The sequence below is a fragment of the Gallinula chloropus genome (genome assembly GCF_964237585.1).
Source record: "Gallinula chloropus genome assembly, chromosome: 2".
Taxonomy (NCBI): domain Eukaryota; kingdom Metazoa; phylum Chordata; class Aves; order Gruiformes; family Rallidae; genus Gallinula; species Gallinula chloropus.
The window spans coordinates 45,228,178-45,243,579 of record NC_140086.1 but is presented as its reverse complement, the minus strand read 5'-3'; the positions used below and the strand labels follow the sequence as shown (position 1 = coordinate 45,243,579).

At 40.5% G+C, this 15,402-nt stretch overlaps 1 protein-coding gene across 1 annotated transcript in view; it reads left to right on the top strand.

The window, feature by feature from the left end:
- LOC311189023 (chloride channel protein C-like) overlaps positions 1–8,842 on the top strand; it is a gene marked incomplete at both ends in the record, with an annotated part of 74,903 nt that extends 66,061 nt beyond the window's left edge. The window contains 3 exons of the mRNA XM_084260607.1: positions 5,288–5,381; positions 6,384–6,479; positions 8,591–8,842. Of these exons, the coding sequence (XP_084116733.1) occupies positions 5,288–5,381; positions 6,384–6,479; positions 8,591–8,842 (442 nt within the window). The remainder of the gene's footprint in view (positions 1–5,287; positions 5,382–6,383; positions 6,480–8,590) is intronic.
- Between the last annotated feature and the right edge of the window lie 6,560 nt (positions 8,843–15,402).

The following is a 15,402-nucleotide window of genomic DNA, read 5'->3' as shown; positions in this document are numbered from 1 at the left end:
ACCGGTGTGTGAATGGAAAGACTGATCACATCCTTGTCCTGCCGTTTAAATGTGTGGTAGGTTCTTCTGAAATTGTAAAATCTGCCTGGTAACAAGCCAGCCTGTAGAGAAATACAAATCTGATACTAAGTCTTCATCCTGTCCTAAGATCTAACCTTTCTGTAGTTTCAAAATATTCAGTTTGCCTTCACAATTTATTAACAGCTGCCTTTGCATTTTCATGTTGTGGCTGTGGACTTACTGTCTGCTCATTCACCCTGATGATGGCGTCCATAAAACCAGACAGCTGGCAACTTCAATAATGACTATTAACCTCAAAACACAGCTTTGAGGGGGAAGAAATCCCTGTTTTGTAGATCTGAAAACTGAGGTAAAGAGATTAAATATTTACTCAGAATCCTTTGAAAAGGTCTGGCGTGGACAGGTTTTGATCTTTGCTCTGGAAAACCTCAGTCCAGTACTTGAAAATGACCTTTTTATCATCATGTAGATAAAATGCCAAAAATTCATGCAAAGCTCCTTCTTGGTTTGAAGAGTGAAATAGTAAGTAAACAGTGATGATTTAGGCTGCCTAACCTGAAACAACCCTGTAACCCCGAGATTTTGCTGTGTAAGACAAAGATTTGATGGATTTTAAAACTGTTCCCGATGTGTGATGATCCAGTCCTCAGCTACTCTCTAGCTCACCACATGCAGAATGCTCTTTTTTTTTTGCCATTTAAAAAAAATCCAAACAGAATGCAAAATCCCCTAAACTCTCCTTTCATTCTGGTTGCTGTGAAAGTTGAAGGTGCAAAACACTAAGTCTTAGCTACAGCAAATTTTCAGAGACTTGTCAATATTGCAAAATAATGTACACCAGCCAGATACTAGGATGAGGAAGGACCATGGAGAGTTTCAGGATGCCATATTCAGTTGTTTCAGTGTGTGCAATTTATTGTTACATGTTACTATTCTTTTGTCATTGTTTTTTTCAAACTGTCTTAAATCAAAATTTAGCAGCCGATGTCACTAGGTTTTAAAGATGTCCGAGAGAACCCCTGAGACAGTAGATTTTTAAGGCATTTGTTTTATTCTGGTCAGAATATGTTAATCACTGATCCTCACTGAGTTGGGTATTGGCCAAAGCATCAGATATAATCAGCTCAAGAACAAAGACAATGCAGGTGCCTTTTGTGGATTAATGCAGGAGAACTAAGCCTAAAGCTTTCTAAAGCAAGCTAAAAATGATGCTTCAGGTTCTCTAATCCTCCGTCCTCCCCCTGCTCCACTGTGTAGCTATTTTATCCACTCAATTTGGAACTCTTGCCCTAAATGCTTTTGCCAGTGACATCACCTTTTAATCTTCCTTCTGTTCATTTGCAGCTACTTTGGAGCTGCAGTTCCTTTTATGTCACTCCCCCAATATTTAGGATTTGCAGTTTGCTCAGATAATTGGCCATCTTGACAAGAAGAGTGACACAATCAGCTGTCAGATACTTTTCATTCCTGGCTTCCATGCCAAATCTGACATGTGGATATTGGGATAATAATGTGTTATCTTAATTAGGTGTATCTTCATGATGCATGCTTTATAACAGATAGAGCCTATGAAACTACTGCAGTGCCTTGCCAGGGTATCTTTGAAATGAGATTCCCTACTTAAGGGTTTTCTTCCTTCTTAAATAAATAAAGAGTAAACGAACAATTGCAGAGTCCAAGCCTGAATCCTAGCACTTCCTGTTAAACCTCACAAAATAGTGCAAGAAACATGTTTGGTCTGCTTTCTAAGGCTTGATGATGTGATAGGAAGGATGTTGTATGTAACATCAAAGAGTGATGTTGTTATACCTCTGAAGCATGACTTCTGGAAGTCCAAGTGAAATAATGTATGTTCATTTTTCTCCTGAATATGGCAGTTTTAAATAGGCTTGGATTCTTATCAGAAACCTTCCAACGATTTCCTTCATTGTGTTTGCATGTGTGGGGCTTTTTTTCTTTTGCTGTTTTTTTTGACTAGCCAAATTTCTCTCACACTTCCCAAAGCCCTGTTAAGTGACTCCCTGCTGGGTTTAGTTAAGAGTGGTGCCGAGCAAATTGCAAGCTGCCAAAAAAGGCCAACAAACCACTGGTGATGAGCAAATGTTTCTGCTCTTTCAGCTCATGGTGCATGTTGCGGTTTCTTTAATTCCAGCCCATGATGTTTAAGTGGAAAATGGTGAAGCCTGGGCTACAGTATTTTGGACCTGAGCATAATGTCTGGCAAAGGATCAGGGTGGATCATAACTTTCCCACTTGACATCTATATATTCATGTTAGGATTAAAGTCTTGAGAGTATTCCTGGCCCAGTGATCATCCTTGAAATTGACTTCTTGGAGCCGTACGTGATGATCTCGGCACAGAACTTAGATCTGTGTATTTATATCTCACTTAGAATGATTACAGACCTGTTTGTGAAAGACCATAAAATGTGAACCTTTAGAGAGCCCTGCAGAACAAAGTGTGTGATGCACCAGAGGTAATTCATAGGGCATGACTGGATTAATTTCTTCTCCATGTCCTCTGCTGCAGTGAATATATTACGAGTATATTGTATTTTCCTCCCTTTCCTCCTCCAAATGTAGCCTGCAGGGAATAGATCTTGCCTGTCATAGCATGCCTATACAGTTCTCATGATTGTCCTCAAACCCAAGTCCATTAATTGTCTATATGACATGTCCATACGCTGGCACGCAGATGCCAAGAGGCTTATGACAAGCCAATGACTTTCCCAGGAGGGGAGATACTTTTCCCAGGGCAAACTCCGTGGAGTTTTCTCAGCAGTTAATTCTTCTGCAGTGTTGTGATCTCCTTAGTGATCTGGAAGAGATTTTATGAAAACCAAAGCCAGTGAGATATTGAGACAAAAGAAGTTTCAGTAATTATGAAGGATACTTGTTTGTCCTGTGAATGGGGTGTGCTTTAAAGGTGGGAGAACGTGACAGAGTCTTAGTATTCCTGCCTGGGTCACTGATTTTCTTCAGAACTGATGTTTTCCTACAAGTTATATTCACCAGTAAAAGGATGATACCTATATCCCTGCCACAGATACACTTATTTATAAATCCTGTTGAGCACCTGAGAGGAAAGACCAAAGCCATGTCTGCATTAACCAAAGGCAGGTTTCAGGACTGAAACAGCTGCCGGTTTCAGGAAGAAGTGGACAGTTCTACAATGGCAACCAACTCATGGGAGGTGGGGGTGATAGCATGTTCCTTCAAATGTGTCTTCCAGATCTGAACTAAAATGTGGAGGCAGATGCTCCTGAGGTATCTTCATTTTAAGTTGGAGAATAGGTGAACTATAGAAAAGACACAAAACATGTGAAACTGATGTTTAATGTTATCTCCTCATGTGTGGCAGGTCAATGGTATTTCATAATGAGTTTACTACTTTTTTGCACTCTCTACAGTTTTGATCCAGCTTCACCAAATGCAGGACAAAGTAGTAAAGAATAGTGAATGGGAGACTGTTTGGAAAGAAAATAATAGACTGGCAAATAGCCTGCTGGTCAGGGCAGCCAGCAGGAATGGGGGGAACTGGTTGTACAGATCCCTGTTCATTCATCATGGAACCCCTCCAACGGGAGAAATTAAGACATGCCATACACAGCCACTAATGAGCTTGTTATGAAGAAGAGTGTGGAGAAAGGGCCTGAACCTAGTTCTTCCATATCCTGTCCCTAGGGAGGGTACTAACCACCAAATTTTGTACTTGGCAGGCACATTGTCTTACTGTAAGTCCTGTGCTGTGGAGTGCTAATCCCACCTTGAAGCAGACTAATCTTTCCCAGGAGACATTGTGTTAAAACTAGTAAATCACTATAACAAGTTTTGGTTTGAAAAAAAATCAATATTTTTGGATACAGAGATATTTATTTGGAGAATTCCTGGTTTATACATGGTGTTCCAGTCACAAGAGCCACTTTGTACTTCATTTGTATTTCTCTGATGCCCAAATGAAGATCGAATGTCTGCTCTCTTCTGGGTCCCTCAAGCATATCACTTAGCAGTGTGTTGCACATCTTCATACTACTGCAGTAGTTCCTAGATGTAATCACAGGCCAAGGCTAACATGACGTTAAGTATGATGCAAAACAAAAACATCTGGTAGTCCCCTAGATGTTTGCTATCTAAATATAAATTAAAAGGTGGAAAGTGGATGGGGTGTGTGTGTGTATGTGTAGCAAGAAAACACTAAGATATAAATGATAATTTGAAATATATTGCTTGTCAAGGCTTCTGATGTGTACTGCAGAAGGGAAATTCTCTACAGAAAGGTTTGAAATGATATAATCATTAATAAAAATACCCATTTTGACATGGCTAAGGCAGCAAGAATATTAAATGCCTTAATGAGCTCTAGAGTACAGTACTGTGAAAGAAGTTTTCACTGATGATTTAAAATATGAGGTGATTTTTCCACAAATCTTGTGTTTTAATGTAGATGTTACTTGAGAAGGACATGGGAAGGAACAACATTCTATCTACTTATATTTAGATAATTGTATTTGTTTATTATTGGTGTTGTCTTGTTGGGTGCAAACTAAACAGTGCATGAGGTGGTCCTGCCAAGCAGGTTGATCCAGCTCAAGAAGAACATGCAGGATAGGTGATGTCCTTTAATCTAATTAGCTAAATCTAATCTAGAAAATGCCTGTGTGATACTGCTATTGCTGATGGAAATTTAGGAAGGTGAAATATGTAGTCGGCCCCCTAATCTCTAGAAACATAGAGTATCTCAAGTTGGAAGGGACCCATAAGGACCATTGAGTCCAAATTCCTGCTTGACTACCTAAAACTAAAGCATATGACTAAAAGAATTGTCCAGATGTTCCTTGGTGTCACAACCACTTTCCTGGAGATCCTGTTCCAGTGCCCAAATATTCTCTCAGCAAAGAACCTTTTCCCAATGTCCAGTCTGAACTTCCCCTGACAGCTCCATTCCATTTCCTTGTGTCATATTGCTGGTCACCAGAGAGATCAGCACCTCCAACTCCACTGCCCCCTCTGGGAAAGTTGTAGACCTTCGTAGCTGAACAAACCAAGTGACCTCAGCCATTCTCCTAAGTCTTCCCCTTGATGTCTTTCACCATCTTGGATGCCCTCCTCTAGACATGCTTTAATAGTTTGATGTCCTTCTTATATTGTGGTGCCCAAAACTGCACACAGTACTTAAGGTACCATGATATATCTAATGCTAAAGCATGGTTGTGCTTGCTTTTTAAAATTTGCCCCTTGTAATTTTAGTCCTCTTCTCTAACTTTAGGTTAGAGCTGTGCATGCTGCTAGAGAATGAGCACATCTTTGAACCAGAGATGAATGATGAGTCTTTCTCCTGTCCTCCTCTCTCCTATGAGAAGGTAACCTCTTTTCTTTCAGTTCTTTCCGTGTTTAATCAGCATGTATATTGGTGACTTAGGAGGAGTTCACCATGAACAAAGAAATGATGTAATATATGTGGATGCGATAAAGAAGTGGTCAGGTACAATTTAAATTAAAGGCTGATCAGAGACCTGTCAGGGACAGCTGTCATAAGCTATGGTGCCACTCAGAGTCTGGAAGTTGTGCAAGACTGCTGGCAAAGAATTTCTTTGCTCAGATAGGCTGTTCCGATCTTCAACCTCTCAACTTCTCTATGGGTAGCACAATTATAATAATTCTGTATGGGATAGCACCTCTCTGAATGATGAGTGTTTATAAAAGCTTTCAAACTTGAAAAGCATGTAACATTCTTCCTTTTGATGGATGACTAAAGGATATTTAAGAATAGTAAACATTAAGCGTGGTAGAAGAAAATCATGTGTTACCAAGGCAGGACTGGTAATGTAGTTTTGTGCAATTCACACAGACACAACTTGAAAATCATCATTTATCACTGAAGCTTGGTCTGCACGTGGGAATGTGGCTGGCAAAACAATGCTGAGAAGGAGCAGGGCGTTTATGTATGGGGTGAGATGCCAGGATACAAATAGGTACTCCCAGGAAGAGGGCTGAAGCTCAGCTGATGGCTGATACCAGTTTTGTTGCGTTTTTCTACACTATGCTATCATGTTATTACTGCTTAGCATGTGAATTTTCAGAGCATGAAAAACCTCACCCCTAAGCCAAAGTAATTGACATTGTCTTACTAGAGATACAGTTACAGTAAGGGGGGAAAATTTATCTTTTTGTGAGTAAGGAGTGTTTTATTTTAAATTGCTAATTGAGGCCTTATTGGCAAAAGAATTTATAAAGTTTGGAGGAGCCCAGCCAGTAGCTCTGCTAGAAAGCTTTTTCCTAAGAGTCAAGCAGGAAGGCGTTTGAACCTGGGGGTCTGATGTGCGGCGCAGAAGGAAAGAGGAATGGATTCTTGCCTGTTCCAGATAAGAGTGGAGAAGCTGTCCAATCTGTCGCGCCGACCCATGCTGCTGAACCGCTACGCCACAGATCCCCGGTATCAGCAACTCTTCATCAATCTGGTAAGACCGAAGCCAACTCTGAAAACAAACATTTCCTCCATGAACAATGTGTTTGTTATATTTTCTCATTTGTTTATGATGGCTGTGTCAGCCGCACTGATTTACATAAACACTGCCAATCCTGGGACGTTACACTCTCAACAAAAGTAGCTGAGTACAAACAGCATTCCGAAGTTTTAATTCATATTGTATAAACATAACAGATGTTGATAAAATGAGCCAAAAAAGAAAATACAACAAAGGAGACCATTTCAAGGGGGCTTTTGATTAAAATACATTCCAGATTGACAAAATGATACAATGTTAATGGAATAGATCATTTAAATGTCATTATTTGGCTCTTGTAGTCCTGTAAAGCAAATATAAAGCAACGCTTTTGAGATTTTAGGCTCCATTATGGTACAGTGCCTATACATCAACTTATAAATAAAGCTATATTTCTTTCCCCTTTCCTTTTTTTTTTTTTTCTAATCCCTGCTATGACATTGCCACATTTATTTCCTAAATACTATACTAGAAGACTGGGTCCAAAAGCAATAATATGTTTGCTATACTGAATAAGGCTTAAAATAGGTCTGTTATAAACAAAATAAATGTAGTTTCTGCCTTGGTGAATTTCCAGTCTACAGCACAGAAACTGAGGCAGGGGGGACACTGGGAAATACAGGCCAGAGAGCCTAATTCAGATGAATTTTATTTAAAAAAGATAAGAAATTTGCTTCTGTTTACTCATCTGTAAAGAAGATGAGACTTGAGATTGCGATCCGTCTACTCTGAATTTCTTGCTTTGAGAATAACCAGAAAAGTTGTAAAAACCACAACCATCCTAATGTCCATTATCTAGTTTGGTTTAAGAGTTTCCTTTTAATAGATGAGGAAACTGAGGTGGAGAGAGGACACACAGCTTTCCAAAGTTCAAGAGAAGGTCGTACATGTGGAAGCCAGCTCAGCTCAGCTGAGACCCAGCCCAGTGCTTGCGCCATTGGGCCACACAACTTTATTGTTGTAGGAAACCTATTGCACTCAGTTAGGTTTCACACTGATACCTAACTTTTTAGTACCTGATGGGATCCCTGAAACACAAAGCTTAGTATCCCTTCCAAAAGCTTGTTATTATCACTCATGAAAGCTCTGTTTCTGATATCCACAGAAACATCCATCATGAAGTTCTTGGGTGTAATGATTTCCTGTGGCATTGAGGTCCACAGCACAATTATATGTTGTATAAAAAGAGGAAAAGTCTGTATTTTTTCCCCTCCTGATGTCTTTGAATACCTTGTCAGTCCTGTAAATGAAAGAGGGAGAAAAGACGTGTCCCTCTAAGCTGTGCATTTATTTATATTATATCGTGTCTTTGTTTCATTGTTCCTCTGTCTGGAGAAGAATACATGTGGGAAGCCCAATGCACCTTCTTTGACACAAGTCATAAGTAGGATATAGTAGAATTATGTAAAAAGTAAAAACTTAGTGGGCACCTATATAAGCTGTGAAGACCAGGTTGGTTGACAATAAAATGGTCTTCAGGTCTGTTCCTCTCAGGAAACAATTACAGCCCTCATAGTTTTCTGTAACCAGAGTTTAGTACTTGCAGGCCCTCTTCTCCTCAGAGCCATATGATTGTTTTCTTTGTCCTCTTCCTCACAGTTTATGTTTCTATGTGAATCGACTTTTATAAGCATTTACTGCAAAATATTACAGGATATCATAAATGGTTGTGTAATGAGATAGCAGCTATAAAAAATCTTAAGACTTAATAAATATTGGGGTCACTGACTATTTCAAAGTAAGAACTCAGACCATATCAATGGAGCTCAACTTTGCTTTTCTAGCCTGTGAGATTTGGGTACATTCCAGTCACAATAGTTTATTTAGAGTGAACCTAATGGTTTACCAAAAAAGAAAGTGTTTTTTTACTATGGTATTTCCTGATGTTTTAGGTATAATTGGGGATGGCGAGAGAAGAACTAATGTTCTTATTGGCTCCTGTCCCTCAAGCCTGCTACCTCTCTCTCTCCCAGCCCCCTTCCTCTGCCCCTCCTTCCCACCTCTGTTGCGGAGGGGTGCACTTGTGCTTTTGTGTTCTCCCTATGTCTTCTCTCTTTGCCTTACAGGAGCCATACATAAACAAATCTGCAATGTCAGTCCAAGCTCATTTCTCGCTGCAACGCACCTACATCATCTTTCGCACCCTGGGGCTGCGCCACCTCACTGTTGTTGACCAGCAGAACCAAGTGGTTGGGGTGATCACCAGGAAGGACCTGATGCCTTTCCCACTGGAGGAGAGGCTCAGGCTCCAGCTGGCACCACAGAGCCCTGGCGCGGGTGAGCAGCCTCTGGATTCGAGGTCACAGATGCGTTCTTAAGCTCTGTCACTCCTTTTTGAGACCACGTTCTTCTTCAGGAAAAAATAATCAGAGCTTTTCCACTTGATCCCTTCTGGAGAAAAGATGTTTAAAAGCTGTTGTATCTAGACATGTGGGACTGTAGCCCAGAGCTGTGTCTCTTCAGCTGTTTGGTGATTGTGAAATTAATTAATTTGAATGCTTGTGAGACAAAATAAGAATTTTTGTGTTTATGGAAGCTGCACAGAAAATCAGATGTGAAGGATGGATGTTAAGAATGCTTTTGTCACATGTCATAACTGTTAGCAGCAGTTACATTGGCAAAACCTTTCAGTGAGGAGTAAATCCTCAACATCCAAGTATCTGCCTGTTAAAAAAGGAGAATGCTTCCATATTAGTGTCTTTATGTTGAAATGAGAGAAAATACTGCCTTGAGAGAGGTGGGCAATGGAAAGGAAGAAGGGATTGTCCTTTCCTATTGACCTATGTATATTAGAAACTGAAAAGGACAATTGTATGTAAGAGAAAGATACTGGCTGTAGGGCTTCTGCCAAATTCCCATTTCACCTCTCAGTGAGAGAAACTTGACATGCTTTTCCATTGCCTACTTTTCTTTCAGTTTTTGCAACTCCTAGAATAGGCTCCCTTTCTCTCCTTCCACCTGATACGGTCACATTTTTAGTTAAGTTTGTGTTCAGTGAGGAATGGGGCAAATTCTAATAATGGGGAGGCAACGTGATAAATTGTGGGAGTAGCTTTGTATATGTAGCAGTATGTTTACAAACTGAGCCCAAATGAAATAATTCTTTGTGATTTCAGAATCATACGATGTTTGAAACTTTTGAAAGTGGTGTTAACAAATTAATGTGAATGATTTCTTGGATAAAGATGCTTTTAGATTTCCTTCTATGACTTTGTAATTGATGTTTAATTTTGTTCTGTTAAATACCAGAGGGATTCCCACAGATTTGGATATTAAAATCAAACATGTAGGAAGGAATCCACCACTCTTGATGTTGTTATAATGAATACCAAGGAAAACTAGTAATAATTTACTGGTCATAAAAGCTTGCCAAATTCCTGAAAGTGAATTTCTGGTATTTGAATCATGCAGCTGTGAGTCTTCTATGAATCAAAGATTTGTTGGATTTTCTCCTGTTTCCTCTGCTGGATCTTGTCTTTATTATCAATAATGTTTGCTTTTGCAGCACCACAGAGAATGCACTGCACTTTAAAACTTGTGCCCAGTCAACGCAAATAACTGGCAGCTCAGAAAGTTATGAAGGTACATGAGAAAGGCTCTTTAACCCGTCAGTTAAAATAGGCAGTGTGCAGAGTGAGAAACGCTTTGCAAATCACCCACCCAAGAGGTGTTCATTTAGATCCTGTTACACTTCGTAATCTTGCAGTCACTGGTACACTAGTAAGGTCATTGCTGCTATTGATACCTGAGAAATGCTAAGTTTTTCTTGAAGGAATTAGGGTTTGTTTGCTAACAGAACAAGAGATCTAATCTAGAAACCCCTAGTGATTTATCCCTAAGGCAATAAAGAATCTCTTTGTCTTTTGATAACCAAATCTGAATAACCTTGCCATGAATATGCATTTTTGGTTCAAAGCCCATTGCTGATTTCTTTGCCCATTGCTGATTTCTTTTTCCTTGACTTATCAAGTACACAAAGTACCACCCTTTTAAGACGTGAGTAATGTAATTTCTTTTTGCTTACAGTATCTGTGGCTAAATGGCTCGGTACAAATTGTAGCTGCGGTGTACTTTGCAGAGTATGAAGGCTGCAGACAGACAGGATATCTGTAGCTCATTACTCCACTTCCAACAGGTCACTTAAATGCACAGCATATCATTTTTTATATCCCTTTAAAGTTGGAACAGTGATATGAATTCACCATCATTACTGTGAAGAGTACATGTGTGAAAGATGCAGGGATATAAACTATTGATAATAGTAATTTATAATCATAGAATGGTTTTGGTTGGAAAAGACCTTCAAGATCATCGAATCCAACTGTCTATTCAGCCCTACTAGGTCTCACACTAGATCATGTCACCAAGCACAACATCTACTCTTCTTTTAAACACCTCCAGGGATGGTGACTCAACCACCTGCCTGGGCAGCTTGGGCCAATATCTAACAAACATTTTGGTAAAGAAATTGTTCCTAATATCCAACCTAAACTTCCCCTGACACAACTTCAGCCATTTCCCCTTGTCCTGTCACTAGCTACCAGGGAGAAGAGACCAGCCCCCCACCTCACTATAACTACTTATTACAGAATCACAGAATCACAGAATCACAGAATAACAAGGTTGGAAGAGACCTTGGAAGATCATCGAGTCCAACCATTCCCATCTAAGCTAAACCATACCCCTAAGTACCTCATCTACCCTTTTTTTGAACACATCTGGGGAAGGTGACTCAACCCCCTCCCTGGGCAGCCTGTTCCAGGACCTGACAACTCTTTCAGTAAAAAATTTTTTTCTAATATCCAATATGACCCTGCCCTGGCACAGCTTCATGCCATTTCCCCTTGTTCTGTCTTCTGTCACCTGGCTGAAGAGACCATCGCCCACCTCTCTACAACCTCCCTTCAGGTAGTTGTAGGTGGTGATAGTCTCCCCTCAGCCTCCTCTTCTCCAGGCTAAACAGCCCCAGCTCCCTCAGCCGTTCCTCATATGATTTGCCCTCCAGCCCCTTCACCAGCCTGGTTGCCCTTCTCTGCACTTGCTCAAGGACCTCAATGTCCTTTTTATGGTGGGGAGCCCAGAACTGCACACAGTACTCACGGTGTGGCCTCACCAATGCCGGGTACAGGGGCACAATTACCTCCCTAGACCTACTGGCCACACTGTTTTTGATATTATTCTGTAGCTGTTGAGAGCAATGAGATCTTCCCACAGTCTTCTTTTCTCCAGCCTAAACAATCCCAGCTCCCTCAGCCACTCCTCGTCAGACTTGTCTTCTAAACCCTTCACCAGCTTTGTAGCCTTTATCTGGACACACGCAAACATCTCGATGTCCTAGGTTTTGCATGCATACCAGGCATTTTGCTTTGCAAAACACTGGGGAGAAAAGCGAACTACAAGTGCAAGGAATTTGCAGATAACTGGAGCAGAGATGGAAGGAAAAAGAACTGTGTATAAATATAGCAGTTATTTGAGAAATCAAAGCTCTGAGCAAATTGTTTGCCAACTTTGCAGCAGTGATATTTGATTATTAGCAAATGAGACTGACTGTGCCAGCCTAATCTTTCTGCAGATTTTAACCATAAAATAAATGCCACTGGACTTCCAGTTAAAATATTTTTTGCAGGCCAGTAGTAAAAAGGGGGATGGGATTCCACCCTTCCACCTCCCCCCCTATTCCCTTAGAGTAACAAGTGTAATTTCTAGGGAAAAGCTCACACAATTTACGTGGAACTTCTTGTAACTGTGATGTGAGCTGGGTGGGGGACAGCATGCTGTATTTTTCCATATGTTATTACCTAGTTCCATTGCTAGGTGAGGGGTTTTTTTTGGTAATAAATGTGCAGTTGTGAAGACACATGAAACAGAATTCCTCCCAGGACTTCCTGAAACAAGTGGGTCCCTTATATTCTGGACTCCAGTGACAGATCTGTCTCAACACAAACAATAATACACACAGGAAAGTGACAGCAGATGAAATTTATAGGAAGCTTTTCATTAATGTATGATTCTTATCCTCTTTATATAGACCAGATCTCTAAGGAATGGCAGTAACAAGTTGTCATGTCGTTTGACACTTTAGCACAAGATACTTTTGTTTTTCTTCTTGTCTGCTTGTAGTGAATAGTGAATGTTCTGCTATTTCTTCATATGATTTGAACTAAAGACTACACAGTTAGAGCAAAGATGCTATTTTTATCTGAAATCCAGTTTTTCTTATCAATTTTCACAATTTCTAGTCACAAATCTCTGTGGCAGACAGAATTCAAGTCATTGAATTTTTGGCTTGTGCCCCTTCATCTATACCTCATTCATCTCGCCCTCCTTTATGATGGTGTTTTCCTAACACTTCTTTCTCTCTTAAACTTAACTGTGGCTTAAAACACAGTCATACTGAACTTTGGATCTAGGTTTGAAGTACAAGCCATGCAAAATTCTCCCCATTCAATTAGAAAAGATGCTTTTGTATTAGAAACTTTAAACCAGCTGTGCATCACATATCCCCGTGAATGAGCATTAACTATTTTGAGAAGGTTCTTTTTTTGCGGTGTGCAGCTTTACTGCAGCGTTATGCAGGCATCCCATAATGCCTATGTGCATATGTTAATATACGTAACATATGTGGTGTTTTCCCTGTCATGTGATACTTACGTACTTTAGAGTTAATTGCCTAGTGTTTTTAAACTGCCTGGTTTATCATGCTATAGAACCTGTTAACATTTTCTTGTTTTCCAGTTGATTCTTGCTTACATTTTTAAATGGGATGTTGTTCTTTAATCACATTTATTTGCTGACTGTGGATAGAAAAGCCTGAAGGAGAGATGACAGATGAATAAATCCTTAGTATCTACTTTATATAAAATGATGACTTTAAGGATGCAGGGACCAACATTGTTAAAGGTACTAGTAATAGGATATGATCTATCTTACCCCAAGGCTCAGATCGCCTTGAGCCAAAAAGCTAAAGGGGAATGGAAATGTAACTAGCTGTGCTCTGCAACAGCAGCGCCTGGAAAATCACTGATGAGGAAGTGCAAAATGTTACTGTTGTCTCTGCTGCCCCTGTTCCACAGAGCTCCAGCTAACAGAGCTGTCAGTGTACCTCTGGTGATCATGAAATCACTTAATGAAATGAAGTGTAACCAGCTCTCTACTAAACTAGTGGTTAATTAAGTGTGACCATCAAGTGATGGGACCCGTAGCAGTATACAAGGGAATGCTTGTTCATTCCTGAAAGGCCTATTAAAGTAAGAGGAAATACGTGATCAGCACAGTTGTCTGAATGTCTAACACGGTATGGCGTGGGAATGCCAGCATCAGAGAGCTCAGACACAGGAGGAGTTACTACTGCTGCTTATTTGCTGTACTGAACAAACCAAAATAACTTATGAGACTGTGATCAATGCCTAGCACGCTTCTGAGGGGCCACAGCAATGAGACGGTTGACTAACTTGCAGTATCTCATTAAGCTGGTGAATCTCGCTTGTCTGAGATCATGGATTGTGTGCAAAGACTCAACATTCTGCCACTGAGGCCACTCCTCACTCCATGCCAGCAGAGGAACTACGAGTAACTACCAGTTTCTTCATGTTTTATTTTGAAGGCGTTGGTTACAGAAAAGAATTTGTATTTTTGCGCAGTTTATATTTACAAAGAGCTCTGTAAATGTGGAGTCTCGTGGCTTCTGCTGTGATGTTGCTATAATCATCTGTCTTGCATTTGATGGAGCTGAGATGTGGATATAAAGTAGCCTGTGGAGGATCAAAAAGCCAGTCTGTGGCAAATCTAAAAGGAGAACTTCAGACTCTTGACCTTTCCTCTCAGTATCAATCTCTTAGTTGTAAAGTGGGCACACTAAGGGAAAGCATGGTAAGTTGTGTGGCTCATGTGTCCTCTCACATTCTGTCAGCTTTGGTAAGCAGGAGCGAAATGTTTTTAGTGTGACAGGTCTGTCTCTGGCGAGCAGAGCAAAGCCACCCATGCAACTGTGGAGGCTGCATCTGTGCAGGAGGCACTGTAGTCCTGCTGAGGGCTGTCAATGAAAATGGGGCCTGGAAGCCTCACTGAGATACACTGGGCACAGCTGGTCAGCACAGCAAAGGATGGGACCACTGCTGAGTCACTGCATTGCAGCTGCAGGAGGTATGGGGCTCTGCAAAAGCATGAGAGGGAAAACAATAGCTGCACAGGACTTGGTATGTCTGGTACGTGTGTGTACTTGCAGATGTGAACGTGTGTGTGTGCATATGCAGGTAAGGAACCTAAATGTTTTGTAAGCATCACTTGTAATTTCGAGGACAGGCCAAGCACTAGATGAGGATATAGATTTCCTTTTAGGAAAAAAAAAATAGGGGGGAAACAAACTATGTGTATCTTGAGCTTCATTTCCCTACAATCATACAGACAACCCTACAGTCATACGGACCTGTAGAAAGCTTTTCAATCCTCAGGGTATGAGCAGTAGGACAGGGATTAGTGTTGATACAAGATATGGGTTGAGAACAGGGCACAGAGGTAAAACAGACAGAAAGGATTTATAGCTTGGTGAATCAAGTGCCCGAGATAGCAGTGTCTTGCAGGACATCACACAAATAAGGAATAATATTTATTGGAAATGACAGCAACAGTATAAAACATTAACATTATTAATAAAAATGCCATGACACTTCTTTAATCAGCCTCAGTGGGTTGGACCTCTGACAAACATACTTCTTGCATCTTATCTTTAAGGTGAAGAACATCTAAAAACATCAGCTCTTTGAACCTAGAAAGCTGAGTTTCACAGAATCACTGAGGAATTTAGGTTGATAAGGGCCCTCTGAAGGTTATCTAGTCCAATCCCCTGCTCAGAGGAGTTCTAACTAGATCAGGTATCTCA